The sequence below is a fragment of the Chaetodon trifascialis genome, chromosome 5, assembly GCF_039877785.1.
Source record: "Chaetodon trifascialis isolate fChaTrf1 chromosome 5, fChaTrf1.hap1, whole genome shotgun sequence".
Classification (NCBI taxonomy): Eukaryota; Metazoa; Chordata; class Actinopteri; order Chaetodontiformes; family Chaetodontidae; genus Chaetodon; species Chaetodon trifascialis.
In genome coordinates, this window is record NC_092060.1 from 22963266 (window position 1) to 22986051 (window position 22786).

Here is a 22786-nt window from a genome sequence, read left to right on the forward strand (position 1 = left end):
GGAGAGTGAAAATGAGCTATAAAACACAGCTGGACAAACGAAGGGCATTTTGAAACTGATTAAAAATGCAAATGTGACAATTCATATGAATTGTTTTTCTTCTAACATCATAAACCCTCAATGTGTTTTTTACATTTATGCACACATTTAGGTGTTCTACCTTGCTTCTCGGGGACCGGTCCTTTAACTTAAAAAGACAGTACAGTCCTCCACCGACGCTGCTGGAGGAGCTTCAGCTGCTGAGCTGCGTCACTTTTACGGTCATCCTTCAAACTACGATGCCATCTGGTGGAGATCACTGACACCTCAGCGCGAGAGGAGTCGAGACAAAAGAGAGCAACTTGATGAACACGAGCATGAGTGGAAGAGGGCCCCCGGGTGGAGGTGCTGCAGTCACATCCTATTCCTTTTTAAACGAACACATCGACCACCACCCAGAAATTCACTGGACAATCATTAGCACGGTTTGATTGCGACTGAAGAACTGATGATAGATAGATAGATAGATAGATAGATAGATAGATAGATAGATAGATAGATAGATAGATAGATAGATAGATAGATAGATAGATAGATAGATAGATAGATTCGTCAAACCATCAATGTAAGATTTCAGCTTCAGTGCTTATTTTCTTTATTATAAATAAAAAAAACAACAGAAGCTATTAGATTTGTAAAAATCCTACTGATGTTTCACAGTGTTGATAACAGCCACTTTGAGGGTAAAGGAGTAAATACAAATAAACGCTCACATTCAGAACAGCAACACAACGACAGAATCCAACGGTTTAAGGTTTCTGTGGCACTTTTCTACTTGGCTTTTTAAGAGAGAGACGTGGTATTTCGAGAACACCTCACACAATACTGTACTTTATATTACACATTTACACAGCACTGTCGACGTGGCCAACTGACCGAATAAATCTTGTACATTCAAACGTAGAAAACAGTTCATGAAGTGAAGGAACGGTAAAATAAATACAAAGAATAAAAGTGGGCAAATTCTGCTCAGACTTCTCACTGTGGGACGGCTTTGGCCACAATGAGACACACAAAAGTGCAAATAAGAGCATCAGAGACAAAGACGTGCTCGATTTTTTTCCACTTGGGTCAAGAGATGATCATTTAGAAGTGGATGTCTTGTGTGGTTAAACGCCTGATAACACACAGAGCATCAACAGTTTAAGGCATTATTATATGGCAACTGCCTTAAACGAAAAGACAGACTTCATCCTGAGTCAAAAAGTCTTCTCACTGATGAAGAACTCAACGTAAAACACCATAAATTCACTTTGCAGTTGCATACGAGACTTTTTGCACCGGGATGAATAAAATAATCGATGACAGAGCAAATATTTAGATTTATAAAAGAGAGTGTGGAAATTAGCATAAAAAAAAAAGAAACAGTCAGCATTTTAATAATCAGAACACCTTCTTGTTTATGGAACAAACATCTGAGCAATATCTCAAATAAACCTCATGTAATCAGTTCTGCAGGGCCACGTACTGAACTGTTAACGTCCTTAAGAGGATCAGAACTGTGGTCTGTGCCTGACCTGATAGGTGTTTCACGTTTTTTTAGCTCTGACCAAAACCTCTTTCAACCCAAGGGAAGCTGCATTTGAGCACACTGGAAAGACTTTGTTTTTCAATGCACTTCTTCTTTTGCAGAAATAAAAGTCGACACATCAGAGGAGATTCAAATGAGGAAGAAAACAGGATGCAAAGTGCAAGACGACAGGTAACGAAAGGTGACTTTCTCAGAGGCACTCCTGTAGAAGGGCTGCAAGTAAAGGTGCTTCGCCGATGACGAGATTTTAAATGCTACTTTCTGCGATGGATATAATAATTTGGGCAACGTTAACACAAAAAGCTACTTGGTGACCTGAAGGTATGCGTGTGAACTGCGGACAGATTCACTGGGACCCACAAACCAAAGAGAAATGTTCTTTGATAGTGACAGAACTGCTCAAATCAGCAAACCATAGAAAAAGTAGCAAACGGAAGACTCAAGCTTTGTGTTCAAAACACCCCTTTGGAGTCAAACTTTGACTAAACAAAATTTTAAGTATAAAAATGGCAAAACGCTACAAAACTAAAAATAGGAAATGCTTCAGAGAGACTCGTTATATTCTGTTTGATAAACTTCTGGAATGTTTTCTTCACTGTGTAAAGTGACAGGATAAGGTCAGCGTTTTGGGATATGTTGTTGTACAGCTACATTTCTGGCAATTGTCTCTTTGATTCCTCCGTTCGCTTCAGTCCGATTGGCCGTTCTGGCAGCCTTTTAAATACAGCTCGTCCTGTGACAGGTGGCCGTCAAAGGCGTCCATGTAGAGGCTGCTGGTGCTGCTGCCGCTGCTGCCCAGGAACGTCCCGACCGCTCGGCCCTGACGAGCGTGACCGACGGCATCGCTGAACACTTTGTTGATCTGCTCCTCCGAGGGCATCCACCAGTCTGGGTTTGAGGCACAGTGCATCCGGATGAACTCTGCCAAGGGGATGTCGAATCAAAAGAGATGTTGGGTTATTAGAAATCAAAGCGTGTACCAGGGTTCGACAGGGATGAGGTTCTGAGGGTGACTGCGATTATATCTAAGCTGACATTCACTTTACACACTAAAATCAGAGCAGTGTCAGATCTTAGACAGAGTTTTATGATGAGATGATGCAAATACTCCTCTTAATCAGCAGACTTGTCCAGGCGGCGTACCTCTGAGGCAGCTGACTTTGACGGGGTTGAGCGGTCGTCTCTCCAGGCCTGGATCTCCTGAGTGGACCGAACGCTTCCTTTTGCCCAGACCGCAGGAGAACTTGAGCTCGTCCGTGGTGAAGACGTAGCGGATCAGGTAGCGCAGCAGCCGCCTGCCGTCTTTCTTCGAGGAGTTGACGGCTTCGTCCCACTGCTTGTTAGTGATGAAGAGAGGGTAGTTCTCCAGGAGCTGCTTGCTGCCCTGCAGGGACGAGGAGCACAGGGAGCTCAGGTGTCTCCATAACCTTACTGCACCATGAATGTTGCCTCAAGTGGCTTCTTTATTATAAATTTGACTGCTCTGTCTTATTGGCTTTGAAGATGCAACATATTTTAGCTGATGTAGAGGATGGTTTTTTTCAAGAAGTACAACATCTTTTAGTGTCATTTTCACTGATGTGCCAACATGTTTTTTTCATTTTTCAGACAAAAGTTGTACAAATATACACAAAAATCCTTTATGTTCTTACAAAATAACAGAAATTATGACATAAAAACACAGACCTCAAAGACTGTTTGCCGCTCTTCTTCCTGTAGAGACAAAATCTTCTGTAATTGCATATTTTCACACCACTTAATCATGCAATTAACAGAGCAGAGAAGTTATTAACATATGCTATTTCTAACACGCGCTTTAAATAGCAGTGAATAATGTACAGCAGCCTGCTTCCTCACCTCGGTGAGCTGCTCCTCCGGCATCGGCTGGATCAGCTGGTTGTGAAACTCGAGAACAGTCTTGAAGTAGTCAAGAACACTTTGACAGGGAGCTGCATAAAAACACAATGCGAGCAGTCAAACACACAGAGTCAAAAGTCCCCGCAAGCAACGACGAGACTCGACGAGGCGTGTAATGACACAATATTTTCGTTCCTCGTTAAAAGATCGTTTTGAGCCTAACGTCTAGTCATTTTGAACTGAGACACTGTTAGTGTGTTTAATGTGCAGATAAGAGGAGCAGTTTTAGTGCAAAGTAGGTTAAGGTGACACTGGGGAGCTCAGAACGCTTTGGGGAGAGCAGCAAATTTAGCAAAAATAGATGCTATTAAGACTGTTGCCCCAAACTGTGATGCATTTCTATGTAGCGAGAGCATGTGGATCTCTGAGAGTGATGACACACCTTTGAGGCCTGATGATGATGAAAAACTACACAGACGTGCAGGTTTTGGTGGTTCATGGATCACATGCTATAGATTTAGTATGAATAGGAGGTCTTTTTGAAGATAACACACGTCCAGCTTAAACTGAGATTTACAGACAGGTGACAAATGAAAGAAAGAGCTTGAATCAATGAGTTGAATAGAGTTGAAATAATTAGTTGATAAACGGATCTACAGAAAATTAATAGGCTATTTAAATTTTTTTATTTGGCTACTCTTAGCATGTGGCTCTCGGGATGGAAATGTTGGTTAGTTATTTTTGGTCCAAACTGAAACATCAAGTGGTCTGGTCTGGCAAGGCTCGCATGAACAAGAGCAAAATGAGCAAAATCCAAAAAAAACACTTAAATTCAATGAACACCAGCTATTTAACATCCAGTGACAAGTAATTCATCAAAGCATCTGTGTGTGTCAAATGGTTCAAACACTCGAGATGAAGCTGCAGCCGAGCAAAAAGCCACACGGTGAGTTTCTGTCTGTTTCATCATTGTAGTGTTTCTGTACTTGACTGATCCTGGTGTTGGTCTGAACTCGTCTCTGATTGGTCACAGTCGAACCGGGATCAGTGCTGGTCCTGAAACGGCAGCGTCGTGCAGGAGGAATGAGACTTGAATCTATCACAGGAAGTCGAGCTTCAGGAGCCGCTCTTGTCAGTATAACTCAGCATTTATTGACTGAACTCCATTTTAAGTCTGTTTTGTCGTTTAGTTAACATTTTCCAAACTATTCAGTAATTCAGTTTACCTAAAATTTCAAGGTAGTGGGCTAACGTTTTTATGTTGGTGCACCTTCATATTTTTTACAGTGTGTGAATATTTTTACAGTGTAATGTAGAGCACTGTCTGTGCTGAATGAGCACAACTGAGGCAACGACCCAAACTTTAATTCAAACGTCTCAAGATTAAAGATTTATTGATGTGTTTATAGACTCATGAACAGGATGTTACTGTAATTTCAAACAGTCTTTTCAGTGGTTAAGATCATTTATCAGGAAGCTGTGGGAGTATTTATACAAAAACATTTTCTTAGTCATTTTTATCATAAATTCCTCACGCTGGCGGCCGCCTCTCAAACATCTTGTCTCCAACAGGGTGGAAATAACAAAGATTATTGCTAATAATTAATGCAATAAATTTTTGCTAACTTAAAGCAGGAACTAGCACATAAATAACAGATTTGTGTATTAGGATCATTTGCACAGCTGCAGGGAGGGAAACAAGCGCTTTGCTGCAGAGGAGGGGAGACGATGAAGCTCCTCATTTATTTGTACAGACTAAATAATTTTAGAATAAAAGGCAAATTTCTCTCATCTGAATTTAGGTTATGGAAACATTACCCTGGTTATTTATTATTCATGAGAGCTTGGTAGAGCGCCAACATGCAAAACTTAGTAAACTTATTTACTGCATTTTTCAGTATTCATGGGTCACCAAGTCAAGTCTCCTGAGTCCAAGTCAATAATATATAAAGCTTTTAAATGAGCTACACCTTGAAAATACTTAAGGTATTGTAAGTACATTTTGATAATACTTCTCCACTCTTAGCAACATTTTGAATGCAGGGCTTTCATTTTTTACAGTGTAGTATTACTAATTTTACTTTTTTTTGTTTTTCTTTTTTTTCTTCTTCTACCAGTGCCCTTAAAAGTTTTCGATGACAGAAAGGGTGAAAATAAGTCACCGTGGAGACCGCATGCCTGAGTTTGCCTTTGGCCCCCAAATCTTAAAAGTCTGCGCCTGACATCCAATGAGGGAATATCTTTCAGAAGAGTTAATTCCTCCATTAGCTCTCCAGAGACACAAAGAATCTATGACGAGCAGCTCTGACGCTCTTCTGGCAGCTCATTCGAAACAACACGTTTCCTTTCATTTGTCACCGATCTGCATCGGCACATGTAAGAATTAAAATATAAACCTTTGATCCTGAAGTAAAAGAATCAAACCCAGCTTTCATTACTGCACCTGGGATATTCTCCAGCTTGTTGCGCAGCTCCTCGTTCTCCTGCTGCAGAGACAGCACCTCCTGCTCCAACTCCAGGCAGCGCGGACAGCAGCTCTCCTCCTCCTCTTCCTCCTCAGGCAGCGTGGACGACGGGTGGCCATATGACTCTGACGGCGTCGGCGAGCCCCAGCCCCCCAGGTTGTGTCTCGAAGGAGACACCCCAGACCCAGGCTCCGCCGATGGACACTGCTCGTCCTCCAGCCCCGCAGCCAGATGCTGCTGCTGCTGCTGCTGCTGCTGCTGCGGCTGCTGCTGGGGCCCTGAGAGCAGATAGTTCTGGAGGGAGTCTGTGAAGATGCGGAGAACGGCAGAGGTCTGTTGTTGGCTCAAATGGCTTTGGTGGGCCTCCTCTTCTGGGTCTGTGGTGGAGGAGCTCTCTTCAGGTTTGGACTTCCCCAGTGAGGAGCAGTGGAATCCCTGTACCTCCCCTGGCCCATCTTCTAGCTTGATGTTAGAGGTGAAAGAGGAGGAGGAGGAGGAGGAGGGCTCCAGGAGACGGCCATTGTTGAGGAGGCTGAGGACTCGGCTGCACTGCTGGGCAAAGGCATCCAGGATGAGACGATTCTCTGCAGCAGAGAGAGGAAACGTGAGGAGGTCAGAGACAGCAGCGATGAACATCGACAGTCAGACATTAGTGTAAGATCACTGTTAGAGTCTGCTGAGCTCTGATTCTGATAAATGTGAGGTTCAAGGTTAGTTTTTGACCTTGGAAACAAGTGTTCACCTCAAGGTCTATTTAGTGGCTGTTCTAGAGCTTTTATGTCACTGGTGTTCTGATGAAGACAACACAATCTGCTGATGAAGCTCATGTGATCAGTAAAAGTGAAGCCTTATCTGCAATGTGTACTTAAAGTATCATAAGTTAAAGTACTCCTTCTGCAGAGCTTCTGATATATTATCATGCATTACATTATCAGGTTTATTACCACTGATGCTTTTATGTTTACGCTGTAGTTTACTGCTTGAGGTGGAGCTGGTTTTAATCACTTTATACATGAAGTACCTCAAAAGCACAATACTTTTACTTGCTGAAACATGTTGAACTTTCCTGTAGAAAAGTCTTGACATCAGTGAGTGACTCTGTGTTTTATCCTCCACTGGCTTCCTTCCTTTCCACCGTGTCTTATTGCAGCACAGCTTTTCATTACAGTAACAGTTGGCTCCTCCGTTCATAGAAATGTCAGCTTGATTATGCTGATTTATTCAGATGTCAATAAACTCTAAAGTCACATTATATCTGTGACCAAAACCCAGCCGAGCAAAGAAAATCAGCACAGATCTATTGTCCAGAAACAAGCCTCACTGTATAGTTTCCCTGTAGTCTGGACACGTCTCAGTGAGATGATCTCACACATACCTCCATGTAATGATTATCACTGGCCTCACACACACACACACACACACACTCAAATATACACACAGGCAAAATGAGTTCTAGGCGGCCGCTGCTGCGTTACCACTCGCTCAGACGTGTCTATCAGCCTGGCGCAGATGTGTCGCATTTATTAATATGCGTGCTGTCTCTGTTTACCCGTCGAGATGTATCTGATATCACTCGCCTTCGCCATGCACCCCTCACCCACCACCACCACCCTCTCCTCTTCTCTGTGGCACTGCGAGCTGAGAGCCCCATAAAATTTCATTAAAAACAACACGCTCGGCAGAGGCAAATTTATGAGCCCCATTTATTTTAATCACAACTCTTTGGGAAAGGCTTCTCAATGCAATTTGTGTTATTGTGTGCTGAACTGATTGCTGAGTCCCAGGGTCTCCAGTGCTTCTCCTCATGAGAAGGGCATCAAGGTTTTTTTTTTCCCAGCCACAAGAGGGACATTAAGTTGCTCCCATAGTGCAGATAAAAGCACTTTGATGTGTCATTATCAGTAAGAATGCATGGCACATTTAGCTGGGATTGGATGATACATCTTGTGTAATATGGGAAGATTCAGTGGAGCAGGGAAAATATAAATTCATGTGATTATTTCATAAGTGAAATCAGGACCGCGTGCATGCCAGAATGGATGCAAACAATGGGTCATCATCGCTGAAACCTCTAAATGTGCAAGAAATCAGGCTGGCTTCCGCAGATTGAAGTGGGTTGACACTTATTTTTTAGATCAAACCTGAAATCATACTTCACGCACACATTGGTGAATTCTCATGTAGGTGAGTGAATACAAGGCCACAGTGCAACCTGAGCTCAGGATGAACACTTGATTGTCTGAAAAGCGACAATAACCAGCAGCAAATTGAGCCTCTGCTGCCAGCGGTGATAAAGAGATTAATATCTGATTAGAGGATGAGATGTCTAATGTTTAATTTCATAACTGCCAGGATTAGGTTCATTGCTTTCATCTTAATGTTGGTTCCCATGGACCCGCCCTCCACATGGGGAACACATTTCTCCATGAGCCTGCACAGCCCTCTAATGAACAGCAGCTGAGGAGAAAAATGAGCACGGAACAATGTGTTTCAGTCGGAGATTGAGAGAGTCCGTGTATCTTGTACACATGCATGAAAACACACAAGTAAGCACACACACGCATGCACACACACACACACACACACACACAAGGACAGACAATTACCCAATGTAATTTTTAGCACATGCACACTGGAGATTCAATCATGACTGCTCTCATTACAGCAGCAAATCAATCACTGCTGACAGGAAGAAGAAGAGGAAGAAATGGGAACAAAAACATGAAGCTCAGGTGATGTGGAGCAAACAAAAGAAGCGCTTGCTTTTAATGACATATTGTTTTATCTTCCATTCAAGTTTTCATTTATCTGCGGGCAGCAAAATCTAAAATATACACCCGAATCAAGACAGTCTGAGGACATGCAGATCAGAAAAGTCTCAAAATCCCAATAAATAAAACTAGCAGAGTCGGAGTCACTGTCATCACTCACTCTGAACAAGTTTGAAACCCACCTGAGCTGATCCCGTAGGTGCAGTCTGGGGAGAATCTGGGCTCCGCTCTGCCGCTGCCGGCGCGCCGCTGCTGGGTACCGGGAGATGCTGCCGCCGCCACGCTGCCCGCCGGCGCTGAGGTGGATGTCGGGACCCTGCTGCTGGGCCTGTTCTCACATGGGAAACGATGCTGCTGCTGCTGTTGCTGCTGCTGCTGCTGGGGCGTCGTGTGATGCTGCTGGCTGCTGCTGATAGCGACGCTGGTTTGGTGAAGCTGCTGCAGACGCTGCTGGTGGTGATGATGGTGCGGCTGGAAATGATGAGGTTGCTCGGGATGAAAAGTGAAGTGATGCCCGTCGCCAAAGAGGGGCACCTCGACCACGGCAGATCTGTCAAAGCGCGACTTGCCCGCCGAGCGCTTGCTCTGGAAGGTTTTCAGGGTGCTGTACGGACCCCGTTGTTGTCGGCACATCTTCGGGGCGCAGGGCCCTTCATCTGCGGGCTGCATCTCTCCCTCCATCCCTGCCAGGTGTCACGGCGCGGCGGATGGCTCCGGGTCGGTATTGTGGCGTGCTGGTGTGACAGGCAGCTGACGACTGGGGGGGATCAGATCCGTCACTGTCTGGCTCGGTTTCCCTCATACAGACTGTGTGAAGGGTGGGCTAATTTACTGACAAGCCGCCGCTCCAATCCCCAGTCGGGAGCACCGACACTGAGACTCGTCCGGAGGGAAATACAGGCGGGACTTGTGCGCCGCTGCCTGCCTCCTTTGTAGCCACCATCCACACAGAGAACAACGGGGCGCTGTAGCAGCTGCACAATCTGAAAAATGAAAAAAAAGAAAAAAAAGAAAAACGAAATCCGACAAACGGAAAGGCAGAGGCCATTTTGCTGCTGAGCGCAAAGCATCAATGGAGCAACATGAGCGCAAATGAAAGAAAAGGCTGCCCACACCCAGACGCACAGTGCGAGCTTTAAAAGAGCAAATAGCCCAACAAATACTTTGATATTACTTTTTATTTCTCTCTATAAGTATCTGAAAATTTTTTAGGCCTACTGAATAAATAAAATAGAATAAACTGCCTCCTTTTGGCCCTGAATTCATCTCTGAGGGTTTTATTCTCCTGATCCATATTTAGACGTGCACTTTTTAACTAGTTAAAAGGCCATTTTTCTATCTTTAAAGTCAGAAATAATATTTTTTTAGTTTGTATTAATGTTTGAAATCCTGAGTTTAAAGGATGGTGTGGCAGCTGTGTTATAGCCTGCAGGCCTAAAAGTTTGCATCACCACATGGGGGCGCCACATCAATGGGTTATAAACTGGAGATTTAATAGATGGAGGAATGGAAAAGACCTGCTGCTGGTTAGCATAAATGTTTTTTCTCTCTCTCCTTTTCAACAGGCCAGTCAGGCCTGGTGTTTCTGCCTCTGTGTAATATCAAAACACCAGCAAGTGCTCAGTCAATATTGTTTCTAAACACTAAAACTGATCATGGCTGAATGAGCTAATAATGAAAGGCCAACAGAAAGCTTACATGAGAGGTCTGAATAAAGATTTTATAGGCTAATATAATAACCTTTAAATGGTGATTAACATAAGATAGCAAATTAGCAAGATAGACTACTTTTCTTTAAGAGATATAGCCACAGAATAAATCTGTTTACATGCGTTAAGGTGAGCCTTTGTGACAGATACTGAACAGTGACTCTATTGTCCCCCAGAAATGAGAATTTCAAGATAATTATTTAATATCATGTGAATTTATTTGTTTATTTATCAGGGACTATAATCTCTGAATTGCCAACAGGCTAAAGCAGCTAGAGTTAGCTTAGAAGGCTAACTAATTTTTATCTGTGGGCTAGCATGTGCCCAAAAGACGCAACACAAATGCATAAATAAATAAAAGAGGTAAATGCTAAAGTTTAATGCTAAAACATAGTGTGACTGAGGCAGAAGTAAGAAGAGTCAGTAAACTGAGAGTAAAGACAATATCACAGTGATATTTGGTTAGCTAACATTAGCGCTTGGTCATAGCAGACCAAGCTCACCTGTAGCAACAACCTGAGGATTTACGTGTTTTATTACTCATAAATAATTCAAGTTTTCATTTATAAAAGAATGATTGTGTTATTTCTTGTTTGAGAGACTACTGTGCTGGCCTCACTTTAAATGTCATAGGTAGTTTTTGGGTTTTTTTTCCCTCTCTGAGTTTAACATACAGCCTGTACTGCTGTAGCCTGGTTTGCTTCTTTTCCACATGCAGACATTTACACAGAGCTCAGTCTAAAATGTAATTAATATCATTCGGTTTTATTTATTCAGTAGTTTCCATATGCTGCGCTGACATCACCGCGGCCGCACAGCCGTAGCTGGTTAATTAAGATAATTTATGCATGTTATTTGAGCTCATTCAGGGATTTGAATAATTGGCATCATTGCACCGCAGCGACCACCCCGCCCCGTGAACGCGCACGTACGGTTAATGGGGGGTTACGTGCGCGCGTTTTGAGTCCGAGTCACAAAAGCACCAAGTCTCCAGCGAAGTGGGCGCAAAACGTCTGAACCGACAACAACAAATGACCCTCGGAGCAGCTCGATGAAGAGGGAGAGCCGAGAGAAACCCGGAGAGACTGCCGCACTCTGAGCTACACGCTTGGATGAGAAGTTACATGAGAAGTTGACATTTTAAAAGTGACCCGAAAGAGAAGATTCAATTAAGGATTTTTTCACTTTGCAACTTGGCAAACTTCTGGCTCAAAACGGTGTGCGCGGTGGAAAGATGACGGTGACATAACTTTCCATCTCTGGATCCATTCACTGCGTTTCTCTGTCAGCAAGTAGATCTCAATGAAGAGTCTCTAACCCGGACTGGCACGCTCGGTGTCCGGGAGCTGAAGCCCACAGGACGCAGGGAACCGTGAACCGCAGCGGCTTGCCGGGATGGTGCGCCTGCTGAACTGCCTGCTGCTGGGATATCTGACCTGGAATCTGCGGATATCGGACGCACAGGGGGAGTACTGCCACGGCTGGCTGGACGGTAATGGGAATTATCATGAGGGCTTCCAGTGTCCGGAGGACTTTGACACCATGGACGCCACCGTGTGCTGCGGCTCTTGCTCGCTGCGCTACTGCTGCGCGGCCGCGGACGCACGGCTGGACCAGGGCAGCTGCACCAACGACAGGGAGGTGGACAACACCGAGTTTGCAGCGCGTAAGTCAAAGGGATTAAAACTCGTTCATTTTGAAATTTCTCCTTAAAAATGCTCTCAGGTCTTCGTTAAGTGTTGCATTTCAGCAAAACTTCACATAAAACAGTACAGAGTTGAACCAGGTTGGATAAAAACACCACAAATACGTGATTAAATTGTTAATTTTGTTTAACCTAAAAATAAATAACAAAAAACGCAACAAGATGCACACATTTAGACTAATTTGTGGCTTTTTAGTCTGATTGATTTTTAGGAAAGTTCCACAGAGGTCAGAGGTCAGCTGGACGCCATCAGTAAAGACAGGATGGAGCAGGTTTCAGTGCTTTCCTCGAGGACACTTCAGTTTCCAACGATCAGACCACCTACTGTGATATGAAATTATGACAAATGAATATGCTAAAGATTTGCTGCATCTACTCAAAGCTCAAACAAATGTGTCTTTAAAGGCGTTTGTGGGACTGTTCAACACAACATGCAGGAAAAAGCTACTAATGTGTTGAAAATTACACGTATGATCTGTTTTTACAAAGCTTTTTTATGGCACCTTTTTATATGCAATTAATGTCAGTTGAATTGCTGTTTTTTTTTTTTTTTTAAGGTTTTCATGATTTCCAGCATGAATCAACCAAAGTGTCCAGTTTCCAACACCTGCTTTTGTCTCTGTTCCTGTGGCTTCGTTTGACCTCAACTCACTGCAGATTCCATCAGTGCAAAGAGGAAAACTAGAGAGTTTTTGCTGCCCGTCACTCAACAAATGCTCTTAAAACTAATTCTTCATGGATCTTTGAGCAGAAATTAGGACAAAACTCTCTGGATCACAATGCAGGAATGTTTCCTCACAGCTTTCCCACACAAGCAGGGTTATTGTGCTGCCAAATATAAAACTCATTCACCCTGACAGCTCCTTAATTTGCCAACCAAAGTAATCACAACATTATGAGACAGCAACTCCTTTTCTTTGGCTTCTTTAAACATTGAACAGACTCGAAGTGTTACATTAACCCTCTGTTAGTTGTGAAATCTTTAATAATAAGCCGCTTTAACCCTCAAGGTTTCAGCAGTTTTCTTTAAATTTCCCGAGCTGATAAGCTGTGGAGGTTGAACTGAACGGACTGTGTGCTTGCAATTTCCTAATTTTTTTCCCCCTCAAAATAAATAAACATTGGCTGATTTCCTCCCGAAGTGCAAATGGGCTTAGTGGAGTGTAACGTGAGCTGTTTGTGTTTTCCACCAGGAATGTGTCTGTTAGTCTTTGTTAATAATCCGATGAAGGATTCAGAAGAAATGTTCTGATCAAATGTTCAGTATCAGGATTTTAGCCTCCGTAAACAGCAGGACAACAAGGCAACACTTAACTTAACCCCCATATTTAGGATTCATATAAGCACTATATAAACATTCATTTTATGACAGCCTGTAATGGAGTTAAGAGTTTCTTTAAGTCAATAGTTAAAACACCTCCTGTGGGTACCCATAGGTGGAGGCTGGTGTGTAAACAGTTCATGAATGACAGTTGTATTAATATAAAATCTGTCTTCATAGAGGTTGTAATTGACAAATATTGTAGATCAGTAAACACTTAAAATGCTTTTATATCTGCTTTCAGCTTCATTATAATGTGCTGTTCACCATTTTTTAAATGTTTATAATGTGCTTGTAAATGCTACATACAGGGTTTAAGTAAGGTGTCACAAATAATGTGTTTCAGTTTTTAGATGTTTTAGATTTTCAGCTGTTATTTTTGTGTCTCCAGTGAAATGAAAATGGAAAATCAGAGCTCTAATTGCATCGGCTCCCTTCATGCTGCACATGTTAATAACCTGCAGCTTTCTGCTTCCTCATTATTATCCTAACCTGCCTGCGTTTCCTCTGCCCTCAGAGCCCGTCTACGTGCCCTTCTTAATGGTGGGAAGCATCTTCGTCGCCTTCGTCGTGGTCGGCTCTCTGGTGGCCGTCTACTGCTGCACCTGCCTGCGGCCCAAGCAGCCCACCCAGCAGCCCATTCGCTTCTCCCTCCGCAGCTGCCAGGGCGAAACCATCCCCATGATCCTTACTACCGCTCCCCCGAGCCTCCGCGCCCCGTCGCGACAGTCCAGCACCGCCACCACCAGCTCCAGCTCGGCCGGAGGCGGCAGCTCCATGCGGAGGTTCTCCCTCGGAGGTCAGGGGCAGCAGCACGGCTGCCTGGTGTCTGCCACCGTCTCCTCCTCAGCCTCCACCCCCACGCAGACCCCTCAGACTCTGCCTCCGCCTCCACCTCCCCCCTACACATCCCCACCGGCACCCATGTCAGGAGGCATCCAGCACCCCTCCACCCACACCCAGCTCCAGCTCCACCAGCCCTCCATGCCCTCTCAGAGCACCGGGTTCCTCCTGCCGCAGCAGTACTTCTTCCCCCTGCAGCCCGACGCCTTCACAGCGGCCAAGAGCTTCGCCGACTTTGGACAGAGCTGACAGGGCTCCCAGCGGGGGAAATAGAGGGATTACAATATCTTTAGATGGTGGGATGTGAGCCGGCGAGGACAGACGCACTGCAACACAGCTGGCAGAACTCGTCAAACTCGTACTTTGTTAGAAATAGATGTTGGAAACCAGGGAAATATTGTGTTTTTTGACAATCGCAGGGGCCTCTGAAGGAGGAGGACTTGACACACAAAGGACGTTTAATTTTTGGTGGAAATGTGGACTTTTATAAGATGTTGTACAGGCATTATAGCCAAGCAGGGTTGTCATATTGATTCCCTAATTTACAGCAAATAAAAAGTTGTCCCTCAGTACCTTCTGTGCACCGATAAAGAAAAGTCTGTTAAATGACACTTTTTGACACATGAACAAAAAAAAGCGAGCGCTCTGAAAGAAGCCTCATCATCGCTCAAACTAAAAGGAAACCGGAGCGGCCGGGCCTGCACAGCAGCTCCCTACCTGTCGCTCATTCTTGCGCCAGACTTCACAGCAGGAATGCAGCGCTGAGATCAGTCATTGTCAGTGTTCAATGAGCATGGCATGGCCACAGTGTTAAAAACAACTCGCCCCAGAAATAGAGGTTTAGGTTGCAGCAACAGGTATGGAAAATTCTCAACAAAGGCCTTTCTGTTCTCCGCTTATCTGACTGTGAAATAGACTTGGCAATCAGCGTCTCGTGAAACCTGCAAACGGCTCAGTCTGAGGATGTTTGCTGCCGCGTTCAGGGTTCCCTAAAGCCTGTTATCACTGAGCTGTTATATCACAAAATACAGCTTCCATCATCAGTAATTTGACAGATTCCAGTGTTAACTTTTTCAGGTCTTGTTTAATTTGCAGCTGTCGGTTCAGACTTCAGGTCTCACATTCCACGCTCTGCTTATAAAAGGAAAATGCAAGTTGTGAACAAGTTTTCATGACATTTCCTAAATCTTTTGGATCATTGAAATCTTTAATGTCTTTGCCAGGCCTCAAAAAGTTTCCAGCTTCTTCTTAAGTTATCCATGAAGGCAGGAATCCTGATTATCAGTCCTCACCCTGGAGGCTTTTACTCTGTCCTGTCTCACCAGTTGCATCGAAATTCAAACTTTTTCTGGTCAGAAACTTCTGAAAGGTCTCATAACAAAATCCGTCATATGCTTAAATCACTGTAGTTGAATAAAGTTGTAATATTTGACATTTTCATGACTCAATCCAGGCTTTTGCACCATTCATGTGGGCAGTTTTTCCATGCCATTATTATCTCTATAGTTTTCATTGCTAGTGGCGGAGTCCGCCATTCCTGCCCTGGATTCAAACGTTCCATCTGAGCTCAGAGGAAAGATGCATGTATGTAATCCAGCATGACGAGATGTCACAGCTCAGGTGAGGGTAATATATAAATATTGTGAGAGCAATGCCACAGTTTGTATTATAATAACTAATAACATCAAAACAAGAAAGCAGCCGGTTTACCGTCAGCAGATCCAGTTAAATACTGCAGTAATACTAAGATGGATCAAACACAGACACACCAGCTGCTCTTTGCAATCAGTTTCTTTATGAAAGCAGGTGATTTTCTTTTTGGCTCCACTGTAAAGTTTCTCTAGCGCATTTCTGACAAAGCTGCTCAACAAGTATTCTTGAAGTGATTGCAGCAGCAGGGCCGGAGCTAACGATTAGTTATTGATTCATCTGATGATTATTCTCTCGACTTCTTGTTTGATCTGTAAAATGTTTGAAAATAGTTCCTTAAGCTCAAGGTCTCACAGTCCAAAAACCAAAGATATTTAGCTTAAACTGCTGGTATCCTTGCTTCATGAATCAATTATAGATGATAAAAATAGCTGCCAATAGATTTTTGAGCTATTAATTGTTTTTTGTCTTAAATTTTTAACATTATCTGGTAGATTTATGACACCGCCCCTACAAAGATGGCTCCCTGACTGAGCAGCAGGTCGACAAATCCAGACTCTGCTGGTGTCATTTGTTTGTCCTGCAGGCAGACTGATGCTCCTCTCTGCCTTTTCCTGTTTAGCTCTCACTGCTGCACGAATGTCCTGTTTGTCACCACACACACACACACACACACACACACACACAGAAGATAACAGTGATTACAAACCTGCACACTCACAGACGAAGCAGCAATGATGTTCACATTGTTCCTCATTGATTGTAAAGTTTATTTCAGTAGTCCTTCATGGCAGTAAAAGACAACACTTATAAGTTTGCAGTCCCAACATGCAGAACAATCATTGAACAAAATGACGGAAAAGAAACAAACATCGAAAAGAAAGTTCAAAGGTGCGTTTTTTTTTCTCTTTTGTGAAGTGATCAACACTCGAGGGAGAATCAAAGTAGTACAGTTAACATTTCAGAGAACAGTTTGTGTTATCCATTCATGCAGCCCACGACTTTCACAGACAACAACGTGTGTTTTATGTTTTCTGGAAAAAGAAAGCAACAGTCCAAGCCTTCCACAACAACGACATCCACATTCAGCAGTTTGGCAATTTTTTGACAAGATGACAACCGATTAAGTTTTAACACTGAAGACCAGCAGAGGAAAATAATCAGAAACCCTCACTAAGCTGAGAAACACAGACGAGCTTTCCTGAAAAGCAGAGGTACACTGCATGAAGAACACAAGGTACAAACATGTACACTGAAGAGAAATCATAACCTGAAACCAGAGAATACCAGATATCCACTACTGGAAAGGTACATGGAGTGCTTTGTGCAACATCTCCTGTCGAAGCGAGCCGAGCATCAGAAACTCCCACAGTCGAGGCTGAGAGTTCGACCGCACACACGCGCGCACACACGCGCGCACACACACGCATACACACACACCAACACCCACACTTTCCCAAACGGGCCATGCATCAGCACACAGCAGTACACCATAGCTATACCTGGAGTCGTGCAGACAGACAACTTGAGCAAGCCTCAGTACACACACACTCACTCACTCACACACGCACGCACACACTCACGATAAAAGAAACACACCAGGAGGACTGAGACGCCAGAAAGTCCCAGTCTCACACGGAGGACACAGACATGCAATGCATACACAGACGTTATCCACATTAGAGGTGACACACACACATACAGCACATGCACATGCAGGCAATACACTGACACACACACTCACACACACCATCGGAAATCTGATCTCCCATAGGGAGAAGAAAGCAATCACACGGACATTAAGTAGTCAATTATAAATAAATCAAGCTGTAACAATATTAATATTAATAGTAACAAGACATTTAAGAAAGCTCAGTTTTCTCATTCGATCTATTCTATCCTGCCAGTTGATCAGAGGAAGAAAAAACCAAAAAGTTACAGACAGTTCATTACAAAGCCAGTCAATGCAAAATTCATACATCTCCAATATAAAAATACAAATCCACAAAATAACTATAGAGACAAAGTAGTTTTGATATTGTCGTGGAGTTTTCCTGGCTAATATTTCTCTCCCCCTTAAGCTAATGGCACTTATGTTAGAAGGATAAAATCTCCATTTTAAGGGAAACACTATCACGACTGTTAGCTTCCACAAGACCATCAGAGAGCCTCCTGTTCACCTCTGCAGGAACAAATCTTACTGAATACATGTGCCACAAGGCACTCTGTAGTTTTCACATTGTACGAGTGCAATACTGTGGTGGGGAGACAGTGATTTTGTCGTCAGTGAGCGTGTGTGGAGCACTGGTCTAAGCTAGCTGGCTAAACTACTCTTGGCTATTGTTTTCTTCTATGAGGGAAAAGGTCTACGTAGGCACCGTTGTGATCGTTGAGACAGGAGTGACGTGTGGAATGCAATTATTTGTCAATAGCAATGCTTCTGCTGTAAAAACGGTGGAGACAGGACTACGGCAGGTTGCAGGAGGCAACTTCTTCCAAAAGAGAATAAAAAGGAAAAAAAATAAATAAAGGCAGGCACGATATCTACATACTTTAAAAAGGAAACTAAAAAGAAAGAAAAGTTTTTTCAAAGAAACCAGAGTGAAGGCATGAGCAGATGTAAGGCTTTACACAATAGATGCTGCGTTAAGTGCAAAAAGAAAATTTAAATATTACAAGTGTCTGCTCTGAAGTGGTCCGTTTAGTGCTGGAATACACTCAGGAGTGTGATTACATTTGGTTTAAAGTTTTCCGAATTCACGAGTACTTGGAAGATTGTATATACGACTGCTCTTTGGCAATCTTTGTCAAGTTCAGATCCTCTAAAACCAATCGTCGTCCAGTGTTTTCTATAATAAACAGTGTTCATGAGTTTGATTTCAATCTAATTAAATGACTTTAGATGCTTCTCAAACAAAGTGAGCGAGAACAGTGAAGAACTTCAGACCGCAGACCGCTAAGAAAGCACAGTGCTCATCATGTCTGCTGGACACACAACTACAGCTGATAGTGAACACGTTTTGTTTGTTCCTTGTTTTTTTTTTCCTTCCCTTTTTCAAAGACAACTCGACGTCACTCTCCTCTGTCCATTTCATATCCACGTCCAAACATCCCCTCAGTGCAGGAGGCACGCGCTCGCGCCTCCTATTCTCCCCGTTAAGCTTCAAATTTCGCCATCAGAAGCGGCTGCTGTGGCTCCGGATTGGCCGGCGGCTCACCACTCGTTGGTCCTCTGTTTGGTGGTGTCGTACGCTCTGATGACCTCAGACTGAGACACCACCCCGTTCTCGTCTTGAGAGAAGGCGTAGCCATCTGAAAGAGGATCGAAGCATTTGAAACTCAGGTCATGTAGATCAGTGATAACAAAAATATCTGATGAAAAGACACACATAAAACAACTGAATAAACTGAATAAACAATTAACAAAAAGATAAAAATTAAAGCAATAGTTTAATATCTTGGGAAATGTGCAATTGGCTTTCTTGCGAACAGATGAGAAGATTGAAACCTCAAGCTACAGCCAGCAAACAGTTAGCTTAACTTAGCATAAACAGCTAGCCTAGCTCAGTCCAAACAAACTAAAATCTGCCCACCAGCACCTCTAAAGCCTAATAATTAACACATTATATGTGATTTGTTTGGCTGTTTTCACCTGTTTCCAGTCTTTATGCTAAGCTAAGCTGAGTGGCAGCTAGCTTAACATCCCTTCTCTGAAAGAGCATGACCTGATGATGGTTGAAAAACAGGGAGGGTCATTTAACAACACTTACAAGACACATTTCCATCATCCTCAAAGACTCTTTTAACCATCTGGATGGAAAAAAAGAGGTTCGCTGCTAATACACGATGGTCTCGACTGTAGTTTCATGTTTAACAAAAAAAGTGAATGCACATATTTCCCAAAATGTCACACTATTCCTTTAAAATAAATAATATGATGAAAATGACACTAAAGGGAGTTTAAAAAAAGTAATCACAAAGGTTTTAACTGTAGTATAAAAGCAGCCCTGTGATCTACCACCTAAGCTTTCCTACAGGGTTTCCATTCTGACCTTTGACCCCTGACTCACCTTCAGGTGTCAAATGACTCGGTCAGTACCTGGAGGCCAGCGGGGAAGCTCAAAGGACCCCGCTGAGAGGAGTGCATTGTGGGGGAATAACAGCGCAACATTTCATCATTTCATCGTTATCTCGCTCTACCGAGCTCAACTCAGGACACACAAGGGGAAGTCAACAGCGGAAAGAGGCGAGGAGGGAGGCGTCTATCGGGGAGCTAGAGGGGGCTGGAGTTTTAAACGGGGTGAGGTTTGAACAATGGAGTTTAAAAAAAGGTATCACACAACAATGGTCTCATCCCCACCTATGAGACAAACAAAAAACAAACTGATCAGACAAAGGACACAACAGAACAGAGAAAAATGAACAGAAGACAGAAGACAAACTCATGCTGAGAGGATCACCGCAAAGTTTTTGACACTGGTGACACCTGAGCTCCGCTGCTGATACGGAAGATACACCTTTTAGATGGCGCAGCAGCTCTACTTGAGCAGAAAGCCATGTTTTCTCTGGGGGACGTGGGGGGATTTCACCATCACCTGTGCTGGCCAGTTATTCTAATCCGATCTGAAGTGCACATGTCTGTGATTTTTCAGCCCACACCCCAGTAATTATTACAGCCCCCATTACCTGCTGTTATTCTTGGCAAACTCCCGTCCTCCTGTAATTTAAGTCCAGTCCAGAGAGATACGAGTAAAAGTGTATCTCTATGTTGTTACGCATGCTGCACAGCTGCTTTTACAGTCACTGAATTTCATCTGTCAGTATGTCAACGCGTCACAGCTGAAGAAGGATTTTGTTCCCCTGACAGATCACTTGTTAACACCAGTTTACTGATACGATGAAGGACAAAGTCGACATAACCCCTGACAGAGGAAGATGCCGCAGTTGTAATGTTACTTTACTGTTTGTACAGCCAAACTGATTCAACACTGTTGAACAGTGAGCCCTTTGCTGACGGGGCTGTGTCATAACGCATGGTTCACCATTATATTTGCATCTTAAAAAATCATATCGGGATAATGGAAATGTTCTGACTGTTATGCAGAGCAACAACGGACATGGCTGAAAGTCAAAGTAGCGTTGCTACCAGCTCCACGGTGGAGGAGTTAGTCCTAAAAGCGTGGAGTGGAAGCAGTTTGGTTGCAAAAGATCAGATGTACAACAGACCACAGTCTGTAATATGGAAGAAGTGAAAGAAGACTGTAGCAACAAAACTATTATTATTATTTGGGGGCCAAATGGGCCATTTCCTGTAATGTGCCTTTGGCTAAAATGACTTTTATTATAAGAAGGGGAAATATTTTATTACCAACCTCCAACTGTCCCATTATTGCTGTCTGAATGGGGCCTGAGATACGTTAGTGTTTTATATTGTCTTATCTTAAACAAATATATCATATCACATATCTAAAAAATAATATACAATGGAAAAATAACAAAACTGATTAAAATCAGGAAAAATGTAATAACTTCACTGCCGACTTTCAGCACTTTGCAGATTTTTATACTTTTCAGAGTATTAAAAAAAGGAGTGAGATTCATATTCATGTCTCCAACTCGCTATGAAAATACAGCTCATATGAGCAGTTTGCTGGTTCAGACACGGGGACAGTGTAAGGCTGTTTGCAGACATGATTACTGAGGTGTGTTTCGTGCCTTTGGTCACTGCAGAGTTTTTATGAAGACAAGTGGGATGAGCAGAGTGTTACTGCCTCCCTTCACTAACAAAGGGTGAGATCCTACGGAGGTTTTAGAGACAGAAATGTGTCAGAGGAGGAATAATGACCCCCGCCTGCTCTCCTGATGAGGGAACACATTGGAAGCAGAAAAATCCAACATGGACAAACTGAAGTTTTTGGGGTAAGAGACCTAATGTGTCCACCCTGAGGCACTGTTAGTAAAAAAGGAGGCAAGAGAGAAAGAATAACTGTGGGACTTACGGAGCAGGTTCTGCTGCATGGAGTCAGACCGGTACAAACTGACCGTGCTCTTCTTGAACACGTTCTTCAGGAGCTGGGCCCTCTCCGTCAAGCTACACACACACAGAAACAGAAACAGGCAGTGTGTTAGCAGCACGCTGAGCACCACAGGAAGATTTAATGACCCATACATCAAGCCCGAGTCCAAGCACCTCCAGAGTGGATGGACCTGCCAGCTGCTCTACCTGCTGGTACAAACACCATGTAGGGAGACAAAACTCTGGAGACGCACGGGAGGAACAAAGTGTGAGTGTGTCAAATATTCAGGCATTCATGTAAAACCAGCCAGTGTGTGTACATGAGCCCTCTATGAGCGTCTGGATGTGCACACATGGGTTCTCCTATGTGTGTATTCTGAATGTATGCAAAATCGGCCATTTATCTGTGTGTGTGTATCTCTGCATTTTCTGCATGTTTGTTTCTGTACGGACAAGTGTGTGTGTGTGTGTGTGTGTGTGTGTGTGTGTGTGTGTGTGTGTGTGTGTGTGTGTGTGTGTGCGTGCGTGTGTGTGTGCGTGTCTGCAGCCTGCTGGGTCCGGGACAGTGGCCAGGCCGGGGGATCACTTTCAGCCAGCAGGAGATCTCACACTGATCTGCTCCATGTTGATGAGTGCTGCAGGCCTCAGACTCCAGAGAGCAGAGCAGAGCCGGTCCGACTGATTTTCTTGGAATATATGGCTTTAATATAGGTGCACTGCTGCTTTAAAATGAGACGTTCAGTGTCAGGGAGGGAAAAAAAGAGAGATGTCGACTCTTATGACATGATTACTGACATTACAGTCAAACTCCTGCAATTTAGCAGCAATTTTAAGATTTCTTTCTTCCACACAGGAACAGTGTTGGCAGTGCACTCAGGA

General features: G+C 43.6%; 3 protein-coding genes across 14 annotated transcripts in view; 1 reads left to right on the forward strand and 2 right to left on the reverse strand.

The window, feature by feature from the left end:
• Positions 1–605: 605 nt before the first annotated feature.
• On the reverse strand, positions 606–9472 carry LOC139331337 (BEN domain-containing protein 4). Its single transcript, XM_070962768.1, has 6 exons — positions 8846–9472; positions 5871–6476; positions 3428–3519; positions 3257–3283; positions 2714–2954; positions 606–2491 (listed from the first exon to the last, which is right to left on the reverse strand). Exons 1-6 carry the CDS (start codon positions 9342–9344, stop codon positions 2259–2261), a joined length of 1698 nt encoding a protein of 565 aa, XP_070818869.1. The 5' UTR covers positions 9345–9472; the 3' UTR covers positions 606–2258.
• A 1925-nt stretch (positions 9473–11397) lies between these two features.
• shisa3 (shisa family member 3) lies at positions 11398–14577 on the forward strand. Its single transcript, XM_070962844.1, has 2 exons — positions 11398–12038; positions 13916–14577. Exons 1-2 carry the CDS (start codon positions 11768–11770, stop codon positions 14488–14490), a joined length of 846 nt encoding a protein of 281 aa, XP_070818945.1. The 5' UTR covers positions 11398–11767; the 3' UTR covers positions 14491–14577.
• A 2049-nt stretch (positions 14578–16626) lies between these two features.
• atp8a1 (ATPase phospholipid transporting 8A1) overlaps positions 16627–22786 on the reverse strand; it is a 99614-nt gene continuing 93454 nt past the window's right edge. For 10 of the 12 annotated variants that reach the window (XM_070963313.1, XM_070963312.1, XM_070963309.1 and 7 more), the window contains 2 exons: positions 21891–21982; positions 16627–19203 (listed from right to left, as the gene is read on the reverse strand). In XM_070963313.1, coding sequence (XP_070819414.1) covers positions 19106–19203; positions 21891–21982 — 190 coding nt within the window. In that variant the 3' untranslated portion in view covers positions 16627–19105. Of the gene's footprint in view, positions 19204–19961; positions 20024–20113; positions 20252–21890; positions 21983–22786 lie in introns of those variants that run through there. The other 2 variants (XM_070963308.1, XM_070963311.1) reach the window with 2 other exon arrangements.